This window comes from Haliotis rufescens, unplaced genomic scaffold, assembly GCF_023055435.1.
Source record: "Haliotis rufescens isolate VD_foot unplaced genomic scaffold, xgHalRufe1.0.p SCAF_6, whole genome shotgun sequence".
Taxonomy (NCBI): Eukaryota; Metazoa; Mollusca; class Gastropoda; order Lepetellida; family Haliotidae; genus Haliotis; species Haliotis rufescens.
This window is the reverse complement of record NW_025964334.1, coordinates 3,104,247-3,122,500: the sequence shown is the minus strand read 5'-3', so window position 1 is coordinate 3,122,500 and position 18,254 is coordinate 3,104,247. Positions and strand designations below refer to the sequence as shown.

Genomic DNA, 18,254 nt, shown 5'->3' with positions numbered 1-18,254 from the left:
CGAAACGAAGGAGTTACCTCTACGTGTGCGGGATGCCAGGTCTGCTATGGTGGGGGCGGGTCCCCTGTACCACTGATTGCAGGCGTGGACAGTCTCTCCACCCCGTGAAGGAGAGGCTCTCACACGATGTCGTCCGCCATCTCAAAACCAACTGCTTCTCTTATCATATACATTTATTGATAACAAAACAGTAAAGGAATTCTGTTCATCCGTCTTCTAACAACAACCCACGTGTGAAGACAAACCAGTAGCGTATAGCAGTAACTGTGTATTTGGGTAAAATATATTTCCTTTCAAACAGGACCCGTGAAGATCCGGGGTAGAATAGGTCTTCAGCAACCCATGCTTGCCGTAAAAGGTGACTATGCTTGTCGTAAGAGGCAACTGACGGGATCGGGTGGTCAGACTCGCTGACTTGGTTGAAACATGTCATCGTATCTCAATTGCGTAGATCGATGCTCATGATATCAATCACTGGGTTGTCTGGTCCAGACTCGATTATTTACAGACCGCCGTCATATATCTGGAATAATGCTGAGTGCGGCGTAAAACAACAGACCAACCAAAACCAACCTTTCATACAGCTGGTCGGCTTCTATGAAGGCGAAAATAACGAGATATGTCACCATAACTTGTGTCAAGAACGACCATTACAAGGAAGAACTTTCGATATTTCATGATGTTACACTGTTGATTTCATCGAGTGGGTGGTTAGATTTGAAATTTCACGAGTGACCAAGAGATTCGATAAACAGCGTATTGGATCACCATCATTAACTATTCTATAATTTTCTAATATTATATAATTCAAGCTGTTGTTGCGTGAGTTTACTTTTCATACTGTCGGCTCGAGTCGAAACAATGCGATTCGCATACGATAAGTAAATAGTTCAAGTATAGAGGCAAACCGAAAGTAGAAACATTCAGTGTAAATATATTTCATAAAGACACAATGAAGACTGAAATAGTTCCTATTTTGTTGGAACAATGTTTAATACCTTACAAAACTCTAACCAATTAAAGCACGTCACATAATAATGAGTTATAAAGTGGCAATCTTGCTAAAAAGCGGCGTAAAACCATATTCACTCACTCACTCACTCACTCATTATGGAAATCAGCAACCCATGCTTGTCGTGAGGGGCGGCTGGTCGGGCTATGTTCGTTGGATATTGCATGTCATCGTACCCCAGTCATCTACCTATAGAACGATGCTCATGATATCAATCACTGGATTATTTGGTTCAGACTCGACTATTTACAGACCGTCATACAGCTGGACTATTGCTGAGCGCGGCGTTATACAACACACACAGACACGAAGTAAACTCGTCATAACGACAGTGAGAACACGTCATGACCAAAACACCTGTATCCATTCCTTGTCAGGAGAAATTATTGACTTCCATGTTCCTCAGTATTGTTGTTTAGGCTACAGTGTTGAACAATCAGCTCTTCATGCATCCCGTATATGCATATAGAAGTAACAAAACTATTCCATGTCATATCCTGATGGACACCAATGCTGAGTGAGTATGGCTTTACGCCGCTTTTAGCAATATTCCAGCAATATCACGTCGGGGGACACCACAAATGGGTTTCACACAGTGTACCCCTGTCGGGAATCGAAGCCGGGTCTTCGGCGTGACGAGCGAACGCTTTAACCACTAGGCTACCCGACCGCCCCTTTTCGGCACGAATAAGGGAGCAATGAAATATATAGGGAGATAAGCTTTACTGTCAGTACATTTGAAATAGCCCGCATCTCAATTCAACACGTCAGAATCAAATGTGGAGATGTGTTTGTAGGCATTGTTTCCAACGCGTATTTGTTAGACAAGGCTGTGAACTCATGGTAGCCTATAATTTTACTGTGTCTAAAACTGAGTGTTCCCTTATACATTTCCATCAGTGTATATGTGTATGTGTGTATGTGTACCTTGCTGTAGAGTGTACCTGGTAACTGCGTTCTGATAAGATTACTGGGTTGTCAGACGGGTAGTGAAGATGTGTCATTACCCGACGGAGTGTCATACACCTCCGTGGACACTTGAACCTCCACCTCACAGATTACAGAGTGCCTGCGGTGATTGCTGTGTGTGTGGTGTGCGTTCGTGTATGTGTGTTCTTTCTCTGTGTGTGTGCGTGCGTATGGTGTGTGTGATGTGTGTTTGTGTGTGTGTGCGCATGTTGTGTTTGGTGTGTGTGTGTGTGTGCGTGCGTGCGTGCGTATGGTGTGTGTGGTGTGTGTTTGTGCGTATGGTGTGTGTGTGTGTGTGTTGTGTGTGCGTGTGTTGTGCGTGCGTGCGTGCGTGCGTGCGTGCGTGCGTGTGTGTGTGCGTGTGTGTGTGTGTGTGTGTGTGTGTGTGTGTGTGTTCGAGTACCTGTTTGTGTACCTCATCATGAAGAGGAGAATATGATGGTCACGGTGTATGGTATGTCTGATTGGCTGTCAGTGTACCTCGCGTGGATCGTTGCTGATGACATTGACTGTTTTATTAACCATATTACTGCCAACCATGATACACATAGCCGCATTGACAATTGCGGCGTAAAACAACATTGACTGACTGTAGGCCACGTGGTATGTCTATGCCCTAGTGCCCTCAACTCCCCCGCTACATTATAGAATCATATCTATTGGTCTGACCTGTATTTGGATACTATAGCAACAACAATGCGTCACTTCCGGAACTGAGTTACACAGGTCCCTGAATCACTGTGCAGCTGTCTTCATAAAGTTGAGCTTCAAAAAGCTTATTGAACGGTTGTGGATCTCTCTCTGAGAACTAATGTTTTGTATTACAGAAGTAGAAGGTCCTTCCATCCGTCGTCGTGCCGCAACAAGACGTCGCCATGACGTGCAAGGTGGAGATTCTACCCATCGTGCTTCTCATCGCACTGCCCATCTTCTGTTTCATTACGTATGTACCCGAGTCGCCATATTATTCTTCGCGATGCAAGGGAGATTTCCCGAGGCAAGCTGATATTTTAAGTCCTGTTTCCACCCTTACCGAACTGGACTGGGATTTCTGGACTCGATCGTAGCGCCACCATCCCTTCCATGGCCCTCATATTGATCAATAAGATTCCATCTCTCATATCACTTGCATTTGCTTCAAACAAAATGGCGGCGCCCTGTAAAGACGATCCGCTCGATAATCAAGATCTTTATTGGAATACAATTGGTCTTACCTGTGAAGAGCATCAAGTCACTCGAACAACTTCGTTAGAAAACATTAAAAGATTTGGAAACTTTCTGTCGACGTGCAGTTGACGGCACACATGCTCTTCAAACTCTGCAATCGATCGAAATCTGCTTGACAGTCGCCATGATGTTTCGTCACGCTATTTTGATTGGACTATGCATAAACGCCATAGTCCAGCCACAAAATAACTCCATAATCGCCCCCTAGTTCGGCAAGGGTGGAAACTGGACTTTTACTGTCAGTTAACTCCCTTGCCTCGGGAAGATGGGTCACAACCTCATTGGAAGGAAAGGAATAATATAGTGGCTTTCTTTAGGATCCCAGTACGCATTAAACGACAGCAAACTACCCTGGTCTGTTTTTCCGAGTGGTTTGTTGTGTTCGAAGAATACTCAATCGGTAAAGTCGCATAGTCCTTCTTTATTACCCACGTGGTGAAGACACAGGTGGTAAGATACTAAATCCGTACGTCACACGTGTGTCGTACAAGGTTGACCTTGTTTCATTCGTTTGATTGGATAACCGTGACCTCTGTCACACCGGGACAACTCTTTTTATTCAAAAAAAATCGCGAGACGTCATTCATTTTGCAACAACAAGGCAGGCGCAGAACTGAAACAATCTCATGAGAGCGAGAGATATTTACAAAGACTTTATTAAACCAAACAAGATAGTCACACGCATCAAATTCGGTTTGCATTTTATATAAGTTATGCATAGATCTTCTACAGACATTATATAATCTAGTTATATCCATTTACAAAGTACGCCTACCGATCAATAGATCGGGGGTCCCCATGAGCGTGACGCACCCGACCACTTTCGCAACTATCAATTTGATTTAACGTAAAAGGATAAGCGTGGTGAAATGAAGTCAGTTTAAGCTATCTGGACAGAAATCTAGACTTACTTGGGATGATCCGGTTGTGCCATCAGTTTCCCCTTCGAAGCGTATTTTGTGGCACTGTTTCGGGAGTTGTTTGTTCACGACTGCACGACCAGATCATTGAGTGAACATAGAACATTTCTGATACAAACCTTTCGAAAACTCCGTAGAAGTGTGCCTGACTTCTGATTTTGTGGTCCTAAACATTCCAAATGTGAACAATAATATTCCCTATCTCTAGCGTAAAACGCTGTGAGTAGATCACGGTTGTCTTTTCTTATTCCGGGGGTGACCTTGCCCTTCGATCGTTCGAAGCTGTCACTGACATGCAAGCAGACTTGAGTTTGTTGATTTTCACGTCTTCAGTATAGGGTGGTGCAGTTAACATGAATGTCTTTGGCGAACACTCTGATTTCCCTCTTCCAAAATGGTACGGACAGGATATAAATTCAGCTGATAGATCACGGAAACCGAACCATTTTGATTGCACAGACGGGACCCCGGCAGTGCAAGTGACTGACTGTTAGTCCGATATTCAAAGCGCGGCGCTAATGTGACTTTTCAATTTTTCTTATGCGTCTTCTTCGTACAAACAAAATGGCGCTTGAACTACCATAAGTTGAAGAATTTCTTCCAAAAGGATCTTGAGCGTCGGTGCTGTTTTGTTTTCAAACACAACTGCAGGCCCATGGTGTTAATGCGTATGCATAGAAATGTCAACAATGCCCATATTTGGGCATATATCAATATTCATGCGCAACCAGATTTTGCAACCGGTTTAAGTTTGGTCTGTCAACGAACGAAAGTTGTTATGTATTTACAATTAAATATATATTTAACGTGGATAATCAATAAAATACCACACTCATTCTCGCCAGATACCACTTTTACGAAACTCGTGAACTTTCTTAGGTATCTGACCTCGCTTTCGCTCGGTCAGATACCGTAGAAAGTCCACTCGTTTCGTAAAACTGGTATCTGACGAGAATGAGTGTAGTATTCTCTATATATCCATCTATGTATATGTGTACAGTCGCCAAGATTTTATTCTTCGACACAAAATACTTCATTTGGTAACTTTCTTTTATTGATTGTAAATCAGTCAGTCAGTCAATTCAAATAATTCGTGTTATATCAATATTGCGTGAATTACTTTGTATAACTATGTATAAATATCTATATCTGTTTATCTATATATGTCTATCTCTCTCTCTCCCCCTCTCTCTCTCCCTCCCCCCCCCTCTCTCTCTCTCTCTCTCTCTCTCTCTATATATATATATATATACAAAAATAAGGCAAATGTTCACTCGGTGTACATGTCATATATAATGAAATAATACGTTCGTCCAACATCTTCTTTATATCAGTTACTAACGTGGACTTTATTATTTTATTTTATAGATAGATAGATAGATAGATAGATAGATAGATAGATAGATAGATAGATGAGAATACTCATGTAAATTATTTGCCCAATACCTTAACAGGCCCGATGTATAATATGTGCGTTGTGTAACCTACAGTCAACTCTTGTTGCACATATGTAAGAACTCTTTAGTTACCTTCTTCCCTATTTCCAGATACGGCATTGCAGTCAGCCTGGGCCACGTCAACGCCAGGTTCCCATACATTAGGTAAAGTCCCTGACAAAACAAGTAGCGCGTATTGCACAACAGTGTTTACTTCTGTGTTCAATAACAATACTTCTTTCAACAGAATAAATCTCCGAGTGACGAACCTGTGAAGATTCGGGTTAGAGTGGGTCTTCAGCAACCCATTCTGGCCGTAAAAGGCGTCTATGCTTGTCGTAAGAAGCGACGGGGGACACGGCTGGCCCAGTCGTCTAAGGCGCCGCATTTCGCTGTGTAGAATTGCGCTCTGCAAAATTGCGTCCCTTTGGCACGCCAGAAACCTGTGCACGTGATTGTGGGTTCGAATCCCAGTTCGCCCCGATTATGTTTCTAGGTTTGTCAGCTCCATACCCGTGCTCGTGGGCTTCACCGAAGTGGTAAACGTCTGAGACCTGCATCACTTCGGACTTTCCTCCCACATTAAGCTGACACGCCGTGATATAACTGGAATACTGTTAAACGCGGTGTTAAACACAACTCACTCATATAAGAGGGATTAACGGGATGGGGTGGTCAGTGATGATGTCAATCACTGGATTGTCTGGTCTAGACTCGATTATTTACAGATCGCTGTCAAATAGCTCGAATATTGCTGTGTGCGGCGATAAACAACAAACAAACAAAACAGAACTCTGAGTGACGTGGCTGTGCCCCGTTTCACAAAGCGATCTTAAACCTTCGTCTAGTTTGTATTGTCTATACGTACTGGAGTTTCTCCAGCCTTGTCCTGAGATAGATTCACCAGGTGTTCGCTGTATAACCCAATAATCTCTGGCTCTGGGCTACAACCATGTGATGTCCTGTATATATCCTGTAATATAACAGCTGTACCCGAGAGTGGCCGTTCCTTAACTCCTACCGTCAGTATCTGATCCTGATGTCAAAACTTGTGAATCGGAACACACGCCTCCTGCTTCCTGTTACTTTGTTTAAAAAACGGTGACAGCCTTGCAACAACAACTACTCTTTGTAATCTGGTTATGTCCAACAAATACGATGACGTTCCATCATTCTATTTACATTTTTTAATCCACAGTGTGGATGAAAAACCACTAATCCTCCACTCGTTTTGTAATTGACTAGAATGTCCAAAGACAGTAAACTACGGTTATAACGAACTCAAAGGGACCACTAATTTTAGTCCGTTATAACCGTAGTTCGTTATAAGCATTTACAGCATATGTGCAGCAAATGAAAGGGACAACAAAAGCAAGTTCGTTATATCCGTCAGTTCGTTATAAGCGTAGTTTGTTATAAGTAAATGATCGGGACAACAAAAACAAGTTCGTTATATCCGTCAGTTCGTTATAAGCGTATTCGTTATAAACGTAGTTTACTGTATAGGTAACTCAGCTACGTTTTCCTTTCAGCGACACCGGGACCCACCCGCCCGAGAGCTGTGTGTTTGGCTTCCTGCAAGGGCTGTATGCATTTTTAAGTACGCACGTTTTCCTGGGAGAGTCATGTCTTGTTCATCAGTTGATACTACTAATGCTTGAATGATTAACATAATCCATGATCTCAGGAATAGAAGCATTTTGTGTTTGTCCAAAAATAACAGCTCATGTAACGTATGGAAATGTGCAGCTCTTAAAATGATTGCATACGTGAGGCTGTACATTGGCTCTGTAAACATACACAACACTTCCCATAATCATAGGAAGAAAATGTCATTGTACGCATCGTTTATATCATCATCAGCAGCAGCAGCCGCAGCATCATCATCACCACCACCAACAACGTCGTCGTCGTCATCATCATCATCATCACCATCATCATCATCATCATCATCATCATCAACATCATTATCGTCGTCGTCGTCATCACCATCATCGTCATCGTCGTCGTCGTCATCATCATCATCATCATCATCATCAATTACCATCATCATCTAATGTTCTGAACTCACCATAGAAAAATGTTGACACCAGGTGTTCGCGAAATTAAGTTTATTTCAGTAATTAATTGTTATCATGAAAAACCCTTTATTCCCATTTAAGTGGTATTAATTTTTATTATAAATATTTGTCTGAAAATTGCACAAGGCGAAAACGACCAGAAAAAAGTAATTTTACTTAGGGTATACATATACTGTGTTTTCAGTGTAGAGCTATTTGCCGGTAGATTTAATCGCTTAAAATTGAATTTGAAACCAAACGTGGAAGTATAATTGTATACCTCTGATTGATCAATCAGAATTGACTTTTTTTCCAAATTTAGTAGAATCTGTATTTATATAGCATGGCTCAAGGGTAGTGCTTCGTTTGGTACATTTTTCAGTAACTGCAGTGACTCTAGCAATCTGTTTTGTAATCGTATGTTATAATCACAACCACTGTGTTGCAAAACGAATGATCGTTTTCCTTTACACTTGTACACTTGTACACAACAGGCGTAGTTCAGAAATAACATTTCGTTTTTGTGAGTTTCAACAAAGTGAGAAAATTCACTTTCGTGTCAACGGATTTTCTGGTTCATCGTTCACTTGATTGGCCTGTTTACAGGCTGACGTCGCATGACAGGATTACTGCTGTGCGGATTCAGGCAATGCATACTTACTTTTCTGGGTAAATTATGTAAATGGCGGGTGCCACCGGTAGGGCGTGACATGTTTACCCTTTTATCGAACACCTGGCGTCATCGTTGGTTTTCAGTGGTCCAATCATGTTCCTTGCTATTTTGCCTCTCACGTCAAATGGAATCTGTGTCGGCGGAAAATCAAGACTGTTTATTCTCTTGGTTTGGCATGCTATATTTCTTTACTTCCACTCGTTCCAGGCGTGATATGTGTGTATATCCGGTACTGCCACGTAGAACTGTGGTTCCGGGACAGCGGCAGGAAGATTCTACACAGAACCAACATTGTAGCTCTCATCATAGGGTTCATCTCTGCTCTCGGAGTTTACCTCGTTGCGAATTTTCAGGTAATGTTACTGAATATACAGGGCACGGTTGTTTATGTTGATGATATAGTGTTTAAAGTGAAGTAAGTAAATGACATGCCATGACCACGGCACCTGAATCTATGTAACGTGTGTGATATGTACTAGTGTATAGTCTTATAAAATACATATTGATAGACCCGTGAAGTTTCGGGGTAGATTAAGTCTTCAGCAATCCATGCTTGCCGTAAAAGGTGACTATGCTTGTCGTAAGAGGCTATCAACGGGATCGGGTGGTCAGGCTCGCTGACTTGGTTGATGCATGTCATCGTATCCCAATTATGAAGATCGATGCTCATGATGTCAATCACTGGATTGTCTGGTCCAGACTCGATTATTTACAGACCACCGTCATAATGCTGGAATAATGCTGAGTATGGCGTTGAACAACAAACAAACAACATATTAATGATGACACTGCTACTGAATTGTTAAAGTACTGATTCATTGTTTTTCTTCCCAGAACAATTCTAAACGGTTGATTTAATCATTTCCTTAGAGTCATTAACCTCTTGCGGAGACGTTAAGGGAGGTTTTATGTCAATGCCCATTCTACACAGTTGATTTAATTCCAGTACTCTCAACAATGTGGATATTTGCTGTGCTCAACGGTCATATGCTGTACTTGTTGTAATACGTCCAATCGAATTTCAGGAAACTAACGTGCTCCCAGTTCACTTAGTTGGAGCCTTCCTAGCATTCGTGGGGGGCAATGTGTACTGCTGGATCCAGACCATTATGACGTTTAGGATGCGCGAGTTGCCCGGACACAGGGATTGGATGCGTCACTTCCGGCTCATTCTCACCATCATCCACCTCATCTCACTGTTACTGGGTGAGTGGCGTCTGGCATCACCTCTCTTGGTTGTCATAGCTTCCAGCGGAGGTGTCATATCATCGTAGAAATTATTCATCTTTCATGTCATGAGGATACATAGTTCCTTTACATCAATCTGCAGTAAGGTTGTGTCTATGCTACTAACATTTTCTCTGAAATCAGTATGCTTGGCCATATGATGTGACAAATGTTGTGCGGTTTACGGTGATGATAATACATCATTTAAAGCTTGGGGTTCTATATCTCTCACTGAGTAATTGCTCATAGCGCTACGCTCGAAACACCTTATGTTATTTCATTGTGTATTGTGCTTTGCGTATTGTTTTCATTTCTAAACTTAGCACACTCAATAAATGTCCCAAATTATCAATGAATAATATTCTATCCGAGAAGATCCGGGTTGAATAGGTCTTCAGAAACCCATGCTTGCCGCAAAAGGCGACCATCCTTGTCGTGAGAGGCGACTAACTGGATCGGCTGGCTGACTCGCTTATGTATGTCATTTATCCCAATTGCATGGATCGATGCTCACAATGTCAATCACTAGATTGTCTTGTTCAGACTTGATTATTTACAAACCGCCGCTATATAGCTGTAATATTGTTGAGTGCGGCGATAAACAACAAACAAACAAACAAACAAAGAAAACACAACTCTATTGTCTACACAATTCGAGTTTCTCAAGTCAAATGCAAAGACCGATTCACCTGTCCCAGGTGTTGGCTACATAACCCAATAATTTCTGGATTTGGAATAAAACCTTGCGGTATCCCACAACAAACAAACAATCAATGAATAATATTCAAGTAATAACTCCTGCCGCCGACAGTCCTCGACATTTTACTAGCGCTTCAATCATTTGTTGCCATCTAACAAAGAGAATGACAATGTACATACTAGTATGTTATCAATGATTAATTCGAGGCCATGGAATGAACTATTGCTTGGTCTTTGCGCTCTCGACCCGTCATCAAAGACTGTAGGTGTCATGGAGGTATTACACTGTCCTTCAGCAGTTAACAGAAGTATATGAGTGTCTGAAATATGAAATATACCGACCATGGAACATATTTCTGTGATTAGAGAATTCATTTGTAACATATGTTTGACCACCCATATTATTCCAATGGAACAGTTCAAATTCTGATACATACACTCCTAATAGATCTTTCGACGAGTATTTCGATGAGTATAGGTAGTTATTCTATAATATCATCTGTTATGCCCCGCAGTGGTCATAGAGTCACAGATGGCAGCTGCAGCTGATGACGGCGGAACAACATCAACAACAACAACAACATCAACAGCAGCTGCAACAACGACATCAACTAAAGCCACACCTGCACCACATTTTGACATCACACCGAAATGGGAGCCATCTTTTCCAGTGAGAAACATGTATTTTATTTGTCAGGGGCAATAATGGTAACTCTGTAATTCCAAGACACTTTCAGACGATCAGCCAACCCCGTGGGGACTCCTGGTTAGAATTGGTCGTACGTGGCGACGTAGCTGGTTGGTTGGTAAGACTCGGTGACTTGGTTGATTGTATGGCCAGTACCCCGACGACGTGGACCGTTGCTCTTAATATCAATCACTGGATTACCAAGCCCCGCTGTAATATTGCTGAGTTCAGCATTAAACAACAAACAAACTACTATTTACATATTATATAGATTGTGTACCAATTGAGGCCGTAACAGATTATATTTAATATCTAAAACGGTTTCTCTGCTCAATCATTGTATTCGTAACTACATAGAAAGACAAAAAATCAAGTATTAGTGTATACGTTTTTCATTTCAAATATATAAGGCGAAAGGCAGTTTACTTTTATATTTTCAAAACACAACTGTTCATTTGTGGTCTTTGAAAGGCATTTAGAAGTGATTCACATAAGGAAGAGAATATATGGATGTCAACTTCTTTATTATGAGGAACACAACGTTTCGGAGTATATGCTTACTCCTTCATTCACCTGACGAAGGAGTAAGCATATACTCCGAAACGTTGTGTTCCTCATAATAAAGAAGTTGACATCAATATATGCTCTTCCTTATGTTCATTTATTGATACAAAGTATCGATGAATGTAATTCACATGAAGAATTACGTTTTTGTATGACTGCCCGTACATGTACGTCCATGAGGTGTTTCATCAAGCAAAGAAATGAGGGAATATAATTTGCGATGTTGTAGGGTTGGAGACAATACATTTATGTGAGGCGGACGGGGATGAAGTCATTTTTAAAAATATTTTTAAATAGTTATATTTTGTTTCTATTTCCCCCAGGGCTACAGCCACCACGTCGCCTCCACCGCCATGGAATGGGTCCTGGCTATTGTCACCGCCATATACTTCTGCACCTTCTTCACGGAGTTCAAACATTTCAAGGTGTCATTACTTTCGGTTCATTATTCGGCTGCTTTCGAGGTTAACAATATGATTGAAGAAAAACAGAATGGCGTTATGACAGAGGTTAAGGTGTCTTCCATCCAAGCGTGAGGCCTCTACCCAAGTTGTATGATCAAACGTAGCAATGTCACACACTGAACAAACTACAGTGAAACTGAACGATGTGAACAAATATTGTACATGTATGTCTGTGATAGCATCAACAAGTCAAAGTTTCAGAGGCAATTGGAAAAAATGCAAGGATTCCTCACTTTCTTTTCCGTGAAAAGCGTAAAATGATATCATGTCGTTTAATTTTTTACTCATTAATTAATTAAATCAATATCGATTTAATCATTAAACATGGACTGAGCGTCTTAAGTGAATGGGACATACAAGATGCAATTCGACAAACGGCTCTTAGCTGTGACAGGATCTGCTGATTGTGTTTCGGAAGCCTTGCTTCGCTCCGGTTGTGGTCCTTGTTTTGTTAACACATAGCCAATAGGTTAAAAAAAAACAAAGCCACGTATTTCAGTTGTGTACACGAATGATGGTTATATTAACAGCCATTAAAGTCCTCATATGGAATAGAGATAATGGGAATTAAATACATAGATCATTATATTGGCACAGAGAACAAGTGCAGGTAGCTGTAAATTGAAAATTGGAATTTTGAATGAAACGAAGTATCATAATAATATATGTTCTTCAGCTCGACTAAACACCAGTTTAAATCATTGAAGAACATGAGGGTTTGTGTTTTATGCATGTACATATACGTCTCTAAAATATAATATGAAAAGTTTATCTACAGTGACTATTATTTACTTACATTTTAAAATGAAATTTTGCATCACAAATGGAGAATTTTTGTGTGCTTTCATTTGGATGGTTGAAAAGGTGGTAATTCGTATATTTTATTCTGTTACTTGTTTGAATTACAAAAGTTGACTCCCACTTTTCATTGATACGAATACGACCAAAGAGCAAAGAAATCCAACCAAGTCAGCTTGCTGTGCGAACATGTACCACATATTCATGATCAACATCAGTGTACGTACAATCGATAATTCGCTTCAGTCAAGCATTGTTTTGTGCCTCATGTTTTTTACCTTACGAATTGTTACATTATACTGGCATGAATAAAGTAATATATTCTTGTATAGTGTGTATCATTTATTCCCTGGCTGCTGGATAAGTGAGTCAAATGTAAGGAACAAGATTCTTCAGATCGTATGTCCTGTCATTATTTAGACTACCAGCTATGGAAGCAAAATCTCATAGTTTTCAGAGTTTTGTCAATTGATCGTAGCAGGATCCTATGATTGTGGGTTCGAATCCCAGATTCGCCCTGGCCATGATTCTTAACATCACAATTTTACACGAGCAATTGGGTTTCAGAAAATTGGTAAATTTGTCTAAGACCTGTGCCACTTTTCTCCCACACCAAGCTGACACATCTTGATTTGGGGGTTGGCTGAAGGTTCCAGCCTATTGGTGGACTGTGTTGATTGAGGCTTTTTACGGATGTTTTTTTCAGCATAATCCCCTATCTGTTCCACACGATCCCACTGGTGTCAAAGACACCCTCCTGGACGTGTAAACTGTCCTCCACAGCAGAAATGACATCATCATCATTCGTATAATGCTAGCCAGAGAGTTCTTTCTTTAAATATAAAGAGGTCGAAATATCTGACGGTGACAAAAGTTGTTAATACGGATGATGATCAAGAAGTTGAAAGCAAGGTTATCTCTGGCTGATGGCGGTGCAGTCACGACGTATCCATGGTAACACATCACTCAAGGCAATTATTTTTTTCTGCTTCAAAACGCAAGAGATTCTCACGGAGATGATGAACCTGGAGCGTCTCTGATCAGGAGTGAGAAGCCTTGGTACCCAGTGTGCTGACACCTCTGTCATGCTCAGTTCATTGTCTTCAGGGGGCACGGGTGGCCCAGTCGTCTAAGGCGCCGCGATTCGCTGTGCAGAGTTGCGTCCCTTAGGCACGCCAGAAACCTATGATTGTGGGTTCGAATCCCGGTTCGCCCCGATTATGTTTCTAGGTTTGTCAGCACCATACCCGTGCTCGTGGGTTTCACCGAAGTGGTAAACGTCTGAGACCTGCATCACTTCGGGCTTTCCTCCCACACTAAGCTGACACGCCGCGATATAACTGGAATACTGTTAAAAGCGGCGTTAAACCCAACTCACTCACTCACTCACTCATTGTCTTCATCGGTGGCATTTGAAGGTCATCCTGATCTTATATCATGTTCGAGGCTCTCTTCCTTTCTTGAACTCCTCTGCCCACCCATATATTAACAGACGAAAGAAAGAAACATCATCCCCTATAGCTGACACCATGTCCGCGTGGATTGCTGTTGGATTTATCCCTTTCAGTGGAGGGCGGAAGCCAACTATGTCCATCAACATAGAATACCTTGACAGTTTGATGCCTGCAGAAATATGTGGCCGGGTTGTATTTGTGGATCACATGCAGCTTGTAAGCATGGACCATGTTGTACTTAATACATGCAAATTGGTAAGGGTGTACCACACATCCTTCGTAGTGAGGATCAGAACTATTCAGCCACACTTCGTACAGCTGAATAACTGTTCAAAGCAGCGTTACACTTGTCAGAACGTACACTGTAATACGCATACATTTATTTGTTATTGGTATTGTTACGTGTCGATTTCGAAACTGGAACTATACGTTACCCCAGAAATATGTACGTAAAATAATCCCGTGTGAAACCAACAAATGGTATACAAGTAACAATTGTATTAGACATTAACACGGTTTACAAATCAATACATTACTGCACAACAATTACAATGGCAGAACTCAGTAGAGTGGCAGTACAAACTTCAGTGACAATACACAATAGAGCGGCAGTACAATATCCAATGGCAGTGGTAGTACTACTGTTCAGAGCCAAGCCAGAGAATGGGACTTCTCCCAGGAAGTGCTGCCTAGTCGAACCCACCTAGGATTTTTCGGAGAAGGTGAAGACTCCCCAATACTGCAGCCTTCTGTATTACCAAGATTGTCAGAAGGGTTGTGTTCCTTGCAACAAACCCGGATACTCTCACAATGTTGGTCAACAGATTGGGAGGTACCAGACCAATGGCACCAAGAACAATGGGGAGTCGGACAACATGGTACTTGGAATGTAAGCGTGACATGTCTTAAGCGAGGTCCGCATTTTTGCCATGTTTTTTTCTGAATCTTGTTAATCACATTCGTATCAAAAGGGACAGAAAATTCAATGATATTCAATGGATTTATCAAAAAGGACTAGGTCAGGTATGTTAGCCTGGATAAGGCATATTCCGAAGAATTATATATTTATCACTTTCCATGACGCCATATACTCTGCAAGGCAAGGGAACTCTGCTGTCACTGGGCCGCCTCATGCAAGGATCATCAAGTGAATATCACCTTATATAATCAGCAATACGAGGGCTGGTCTAAGCATGACTAAATTTAAGCAAACAAACAAAGTGAACTAGTCAGTGTAGTACATTGTTTGAGTAGTTCATTGCAAGTACATTTGGTCTGTTGAAGCCGTTTGTATATTAGTGACAGCCAGTTGAACGTGATAGGGGTTCAAATGGACACGGAAATGAAGTGCCCTAGCAATTCCACTGTCAAACGTTTGGCAACTTTGTCCCTGGACGTGCCTCACTTTACATCAATGAAGATTTAATGAAGGAGGAAAAGATTATGCTGTCAGACAGAATAAATTACCACTGCTGAACTTGAGGAAGACATAGGTCCAAACCATGGATCGATTAAAAATATTATTCGTGTGCATTTCCAGAAGAATAAGATATATGTCCTTTGAGTGCCAAAGTTTCATTGAGTGGCACCATTCCATTTCTCCGGCACCAAAGAAATTCAAGTCTTGAAATTCGGTGAAGAAAGTTATGGCCACTGTAGTTTGGGATGCAAAGGCTGTGATCCTTGTTGATTACTTAGCCAGGCAAAATACGATTACCGGTGCGTACTCTGCTGATTTGCTTCATCGCCTGAGAGGTTCTGTCAAAGAAAGGCAGCGAGGAATGCTAGCTGCTGGAGTTCTCCTCCTTCATGACAATGCCTATTCTCACACCTCTCAACTCGCAAAGACCGCTGTGCTGTGCAACAATGTGACTTCGAAAAGCTTCCTCATCTTCCATACTCACCGGACCTGTCACCAAGTGATTTCCACATATTTCCTAAACTGAAAGAACGTCTTCGTACAACGACAACGATGACCTCAAAGCTGCCGTGAATGGGTTTTTCAAGGTGGCTTCAGAAAATGTCTTCCCGACTGGAATTGAAAAGCTTCACTATCGATATAAAAAGTGTATTGGAAAGCACGCATATTATGTAAATAAAATTCAGAATTGTTGGTTTTGATTGTTAGGCTTAGAACTATGGATCCCTCTCTATGTCAGCTATATCACGGTTGCCTTTGATTATCATCGGACCAGACAACCCAGTTCCTGGGAGCACAATCAAAGAACCACATCTCGTTAGTATCCACATTACCGACACTAACCACCCGATACTCTTTTTGTCGGATCTTTCTGGCACCTCCATGTTCAGCTAGTGTGATCAGATAGTGGCTTGCAACCTGCACGTATATGCAATTTCATCAATTTCTGTGACATGCCTGACAGGCGTCATCCAAGTAATGTGACGTACCTTGCTGACGTCATACAAGTAACATGACGTACCTTGCTGACGACATACAAGTAATATGACATATCTAGCTGACGTTATACAAGTGATGAGACGTACCCCGCTTTAAGGTGACAAAGCCATGATGAGTTTAGCGCTATTCACTTTCACGGTTGCCGTTGGCAGTATGCGACCTCTCAAACAGATCAAAGTGTTGTTTGATGAATAACGACGTATGTGGTTCACAGCATTACTTGACCTGTCGACCATATGTGTTTGATGTGTTTGATGTGTTTGATGCTTCTACTGGAGAAGTAATTATGTAAACCTTTGGCAACTGAAATTTACATGAACTTACTAAAGTATTTATTGCAAGCCCCTGTGTGTGTGTTATGTGTGTGTATGTGTTTGTGTGTGTTTTGGTTTGTGTGTTTGTTTGTTTGTGTGTGTGTTTGTTTATGCGTGTCTTTATGTGTGTGTTTGTGTGTGTGTTTTTTGTTGTGTGTGTTTTGGTGTGGTTGGGGTAGGTGGTTGGGATGCCTCCTTGTTATGTTTTATTGAGGAGGGTAAAATGGCGTCTGAAAAAGGAGCTGGTGCTCAACCACGTGGCAGCTCAAGATGTAAACTCCACTACTTGTGGTTGCCTAATCTCAAACTACCACCTGCCTGTTTATATTATCGCAGTTGGCAATAACAACCTTCGTCATTTTAAAAAAAAATTGACCCAGATTATTGTGAACATCCTGCTTCCTCGTGGGATCACAATTATAAAATCATTCCATTCGGCGTAGAGTGCAAAATAGCTGTGAAAATTATATGAAGAGACCACTGAAAAGTTTTAAGTCAAGATTTTTTTAAAATAGAACCAATAATTCTTTGATTGCGCCAATACAGTTCCCTATTCGGATATGGTATCGCTATTTTCAATTGAAAATCAAACATATGATGAAGTCAGCAGAGAGGTATGGTTTCTGTGGGTCCTCAGTTTATTTTGAGACAAGTGAAGTTAATACCATGTGGATTCTCACAACCTCAAAGGACTTACTTGATTTGTTTTTGCACTTTCAGTAGAGTACCAAGTTCAATAGTGTCACAATATTTGTTTTGTCAACTTTGTACACTGCTCTCCCACGTGATACCAGAATTTTCCACTCGTTTCATAAAATTGGTATTACACAGGAGCTCGTTTAGTATTCTATACGTTACACACAGCGTATATCAAACAGCGGATATAAGAGATGACTATGTTATGACAATACATTGCTAATAAAACAAGAAAAGATGTCTTTGTATTTGTGGTGCCCTGGTCATAAGCCCATGGTAAGAATAAACACTGAAACCTGCGAGGATAACTGCACTCCATTGGAACCATGTGTTGTATGTTTGTTTGGTTGGTTGTTGTTTAACGCCGCACTCAGCAATACTCCAGATATAAGACGGCGGTCTGTAAATAATCCAGTGACTGACATCAGGAGCATCAATCCACGAAATTGGGATACGATGACATGCATGAACCAAGTCAGCGAGCCTGACCACCCGATCCCGTTAGTCGCCTCTTACGACAAGCGTTGTCGCCTTTCACGGCAAGCAGGGGTTGCTGAAGACCTGTTAGATCTGATTAAGCCATTGGATGTCCAAACGGCTTACGAACCTAACGTGTTCTGAGCCTACGATGGCA

The 18,254-nt window shown here is 41.4% G+C and overlaps 1 protein-coding gene across 1 annotated transcript in view; it reads left to right on the top strand.

Annotated features, from left to right (window-relative positions):
* The window catches only part of LOC124149806 (DNA damage-regulated autophagy modulator protein 1-like), a 15,945-nt gene extending 2,879 nt beyond the window's left edge, over nucleotides 1–13,066 (top strand). The window contains exons 2-8 of the mRNA XM_046521595.2: nucleotides 2,809–2,924; nucleotides 5,676–5,729; nucleotides 7,097–7,164; nucleotides 8,505–8,650; nucleotides 9,323–9,503; nucleotides 10,739–10,893; nucleotides 11,799–13,066. Of these exons, the coding sequence (XP_046377551.2) occupies nucleotides 2,857–2,924; nucleotides 5,676–5,729; nucleotides 7,097–7,164; nucleotides 8,505–8,650; nucleotides 9,323–9,503; nucleotides 10,739–10,893; nucleotides 11,799–12,011 (885 nt within the window). The 5' untranslated portion in view covers nucleotides 2,809–2,856 and the 3' untranslated portion in view covers nucleotides 12,012–13,066. The remainder of the gene's footprint in view (nucleotides 1–2,808; nucleotides 2,925–5,675; nucleotides 5,730–7,096; nucleotides 7,165–8,504; nucleotides 8,651–9,322; nucleotides 9,504–10,738; nucleotides 10,894–11,798) is intronic.
* Nucleotides 13,067–18,254: the final 5,188 nt, after the last annotated feature.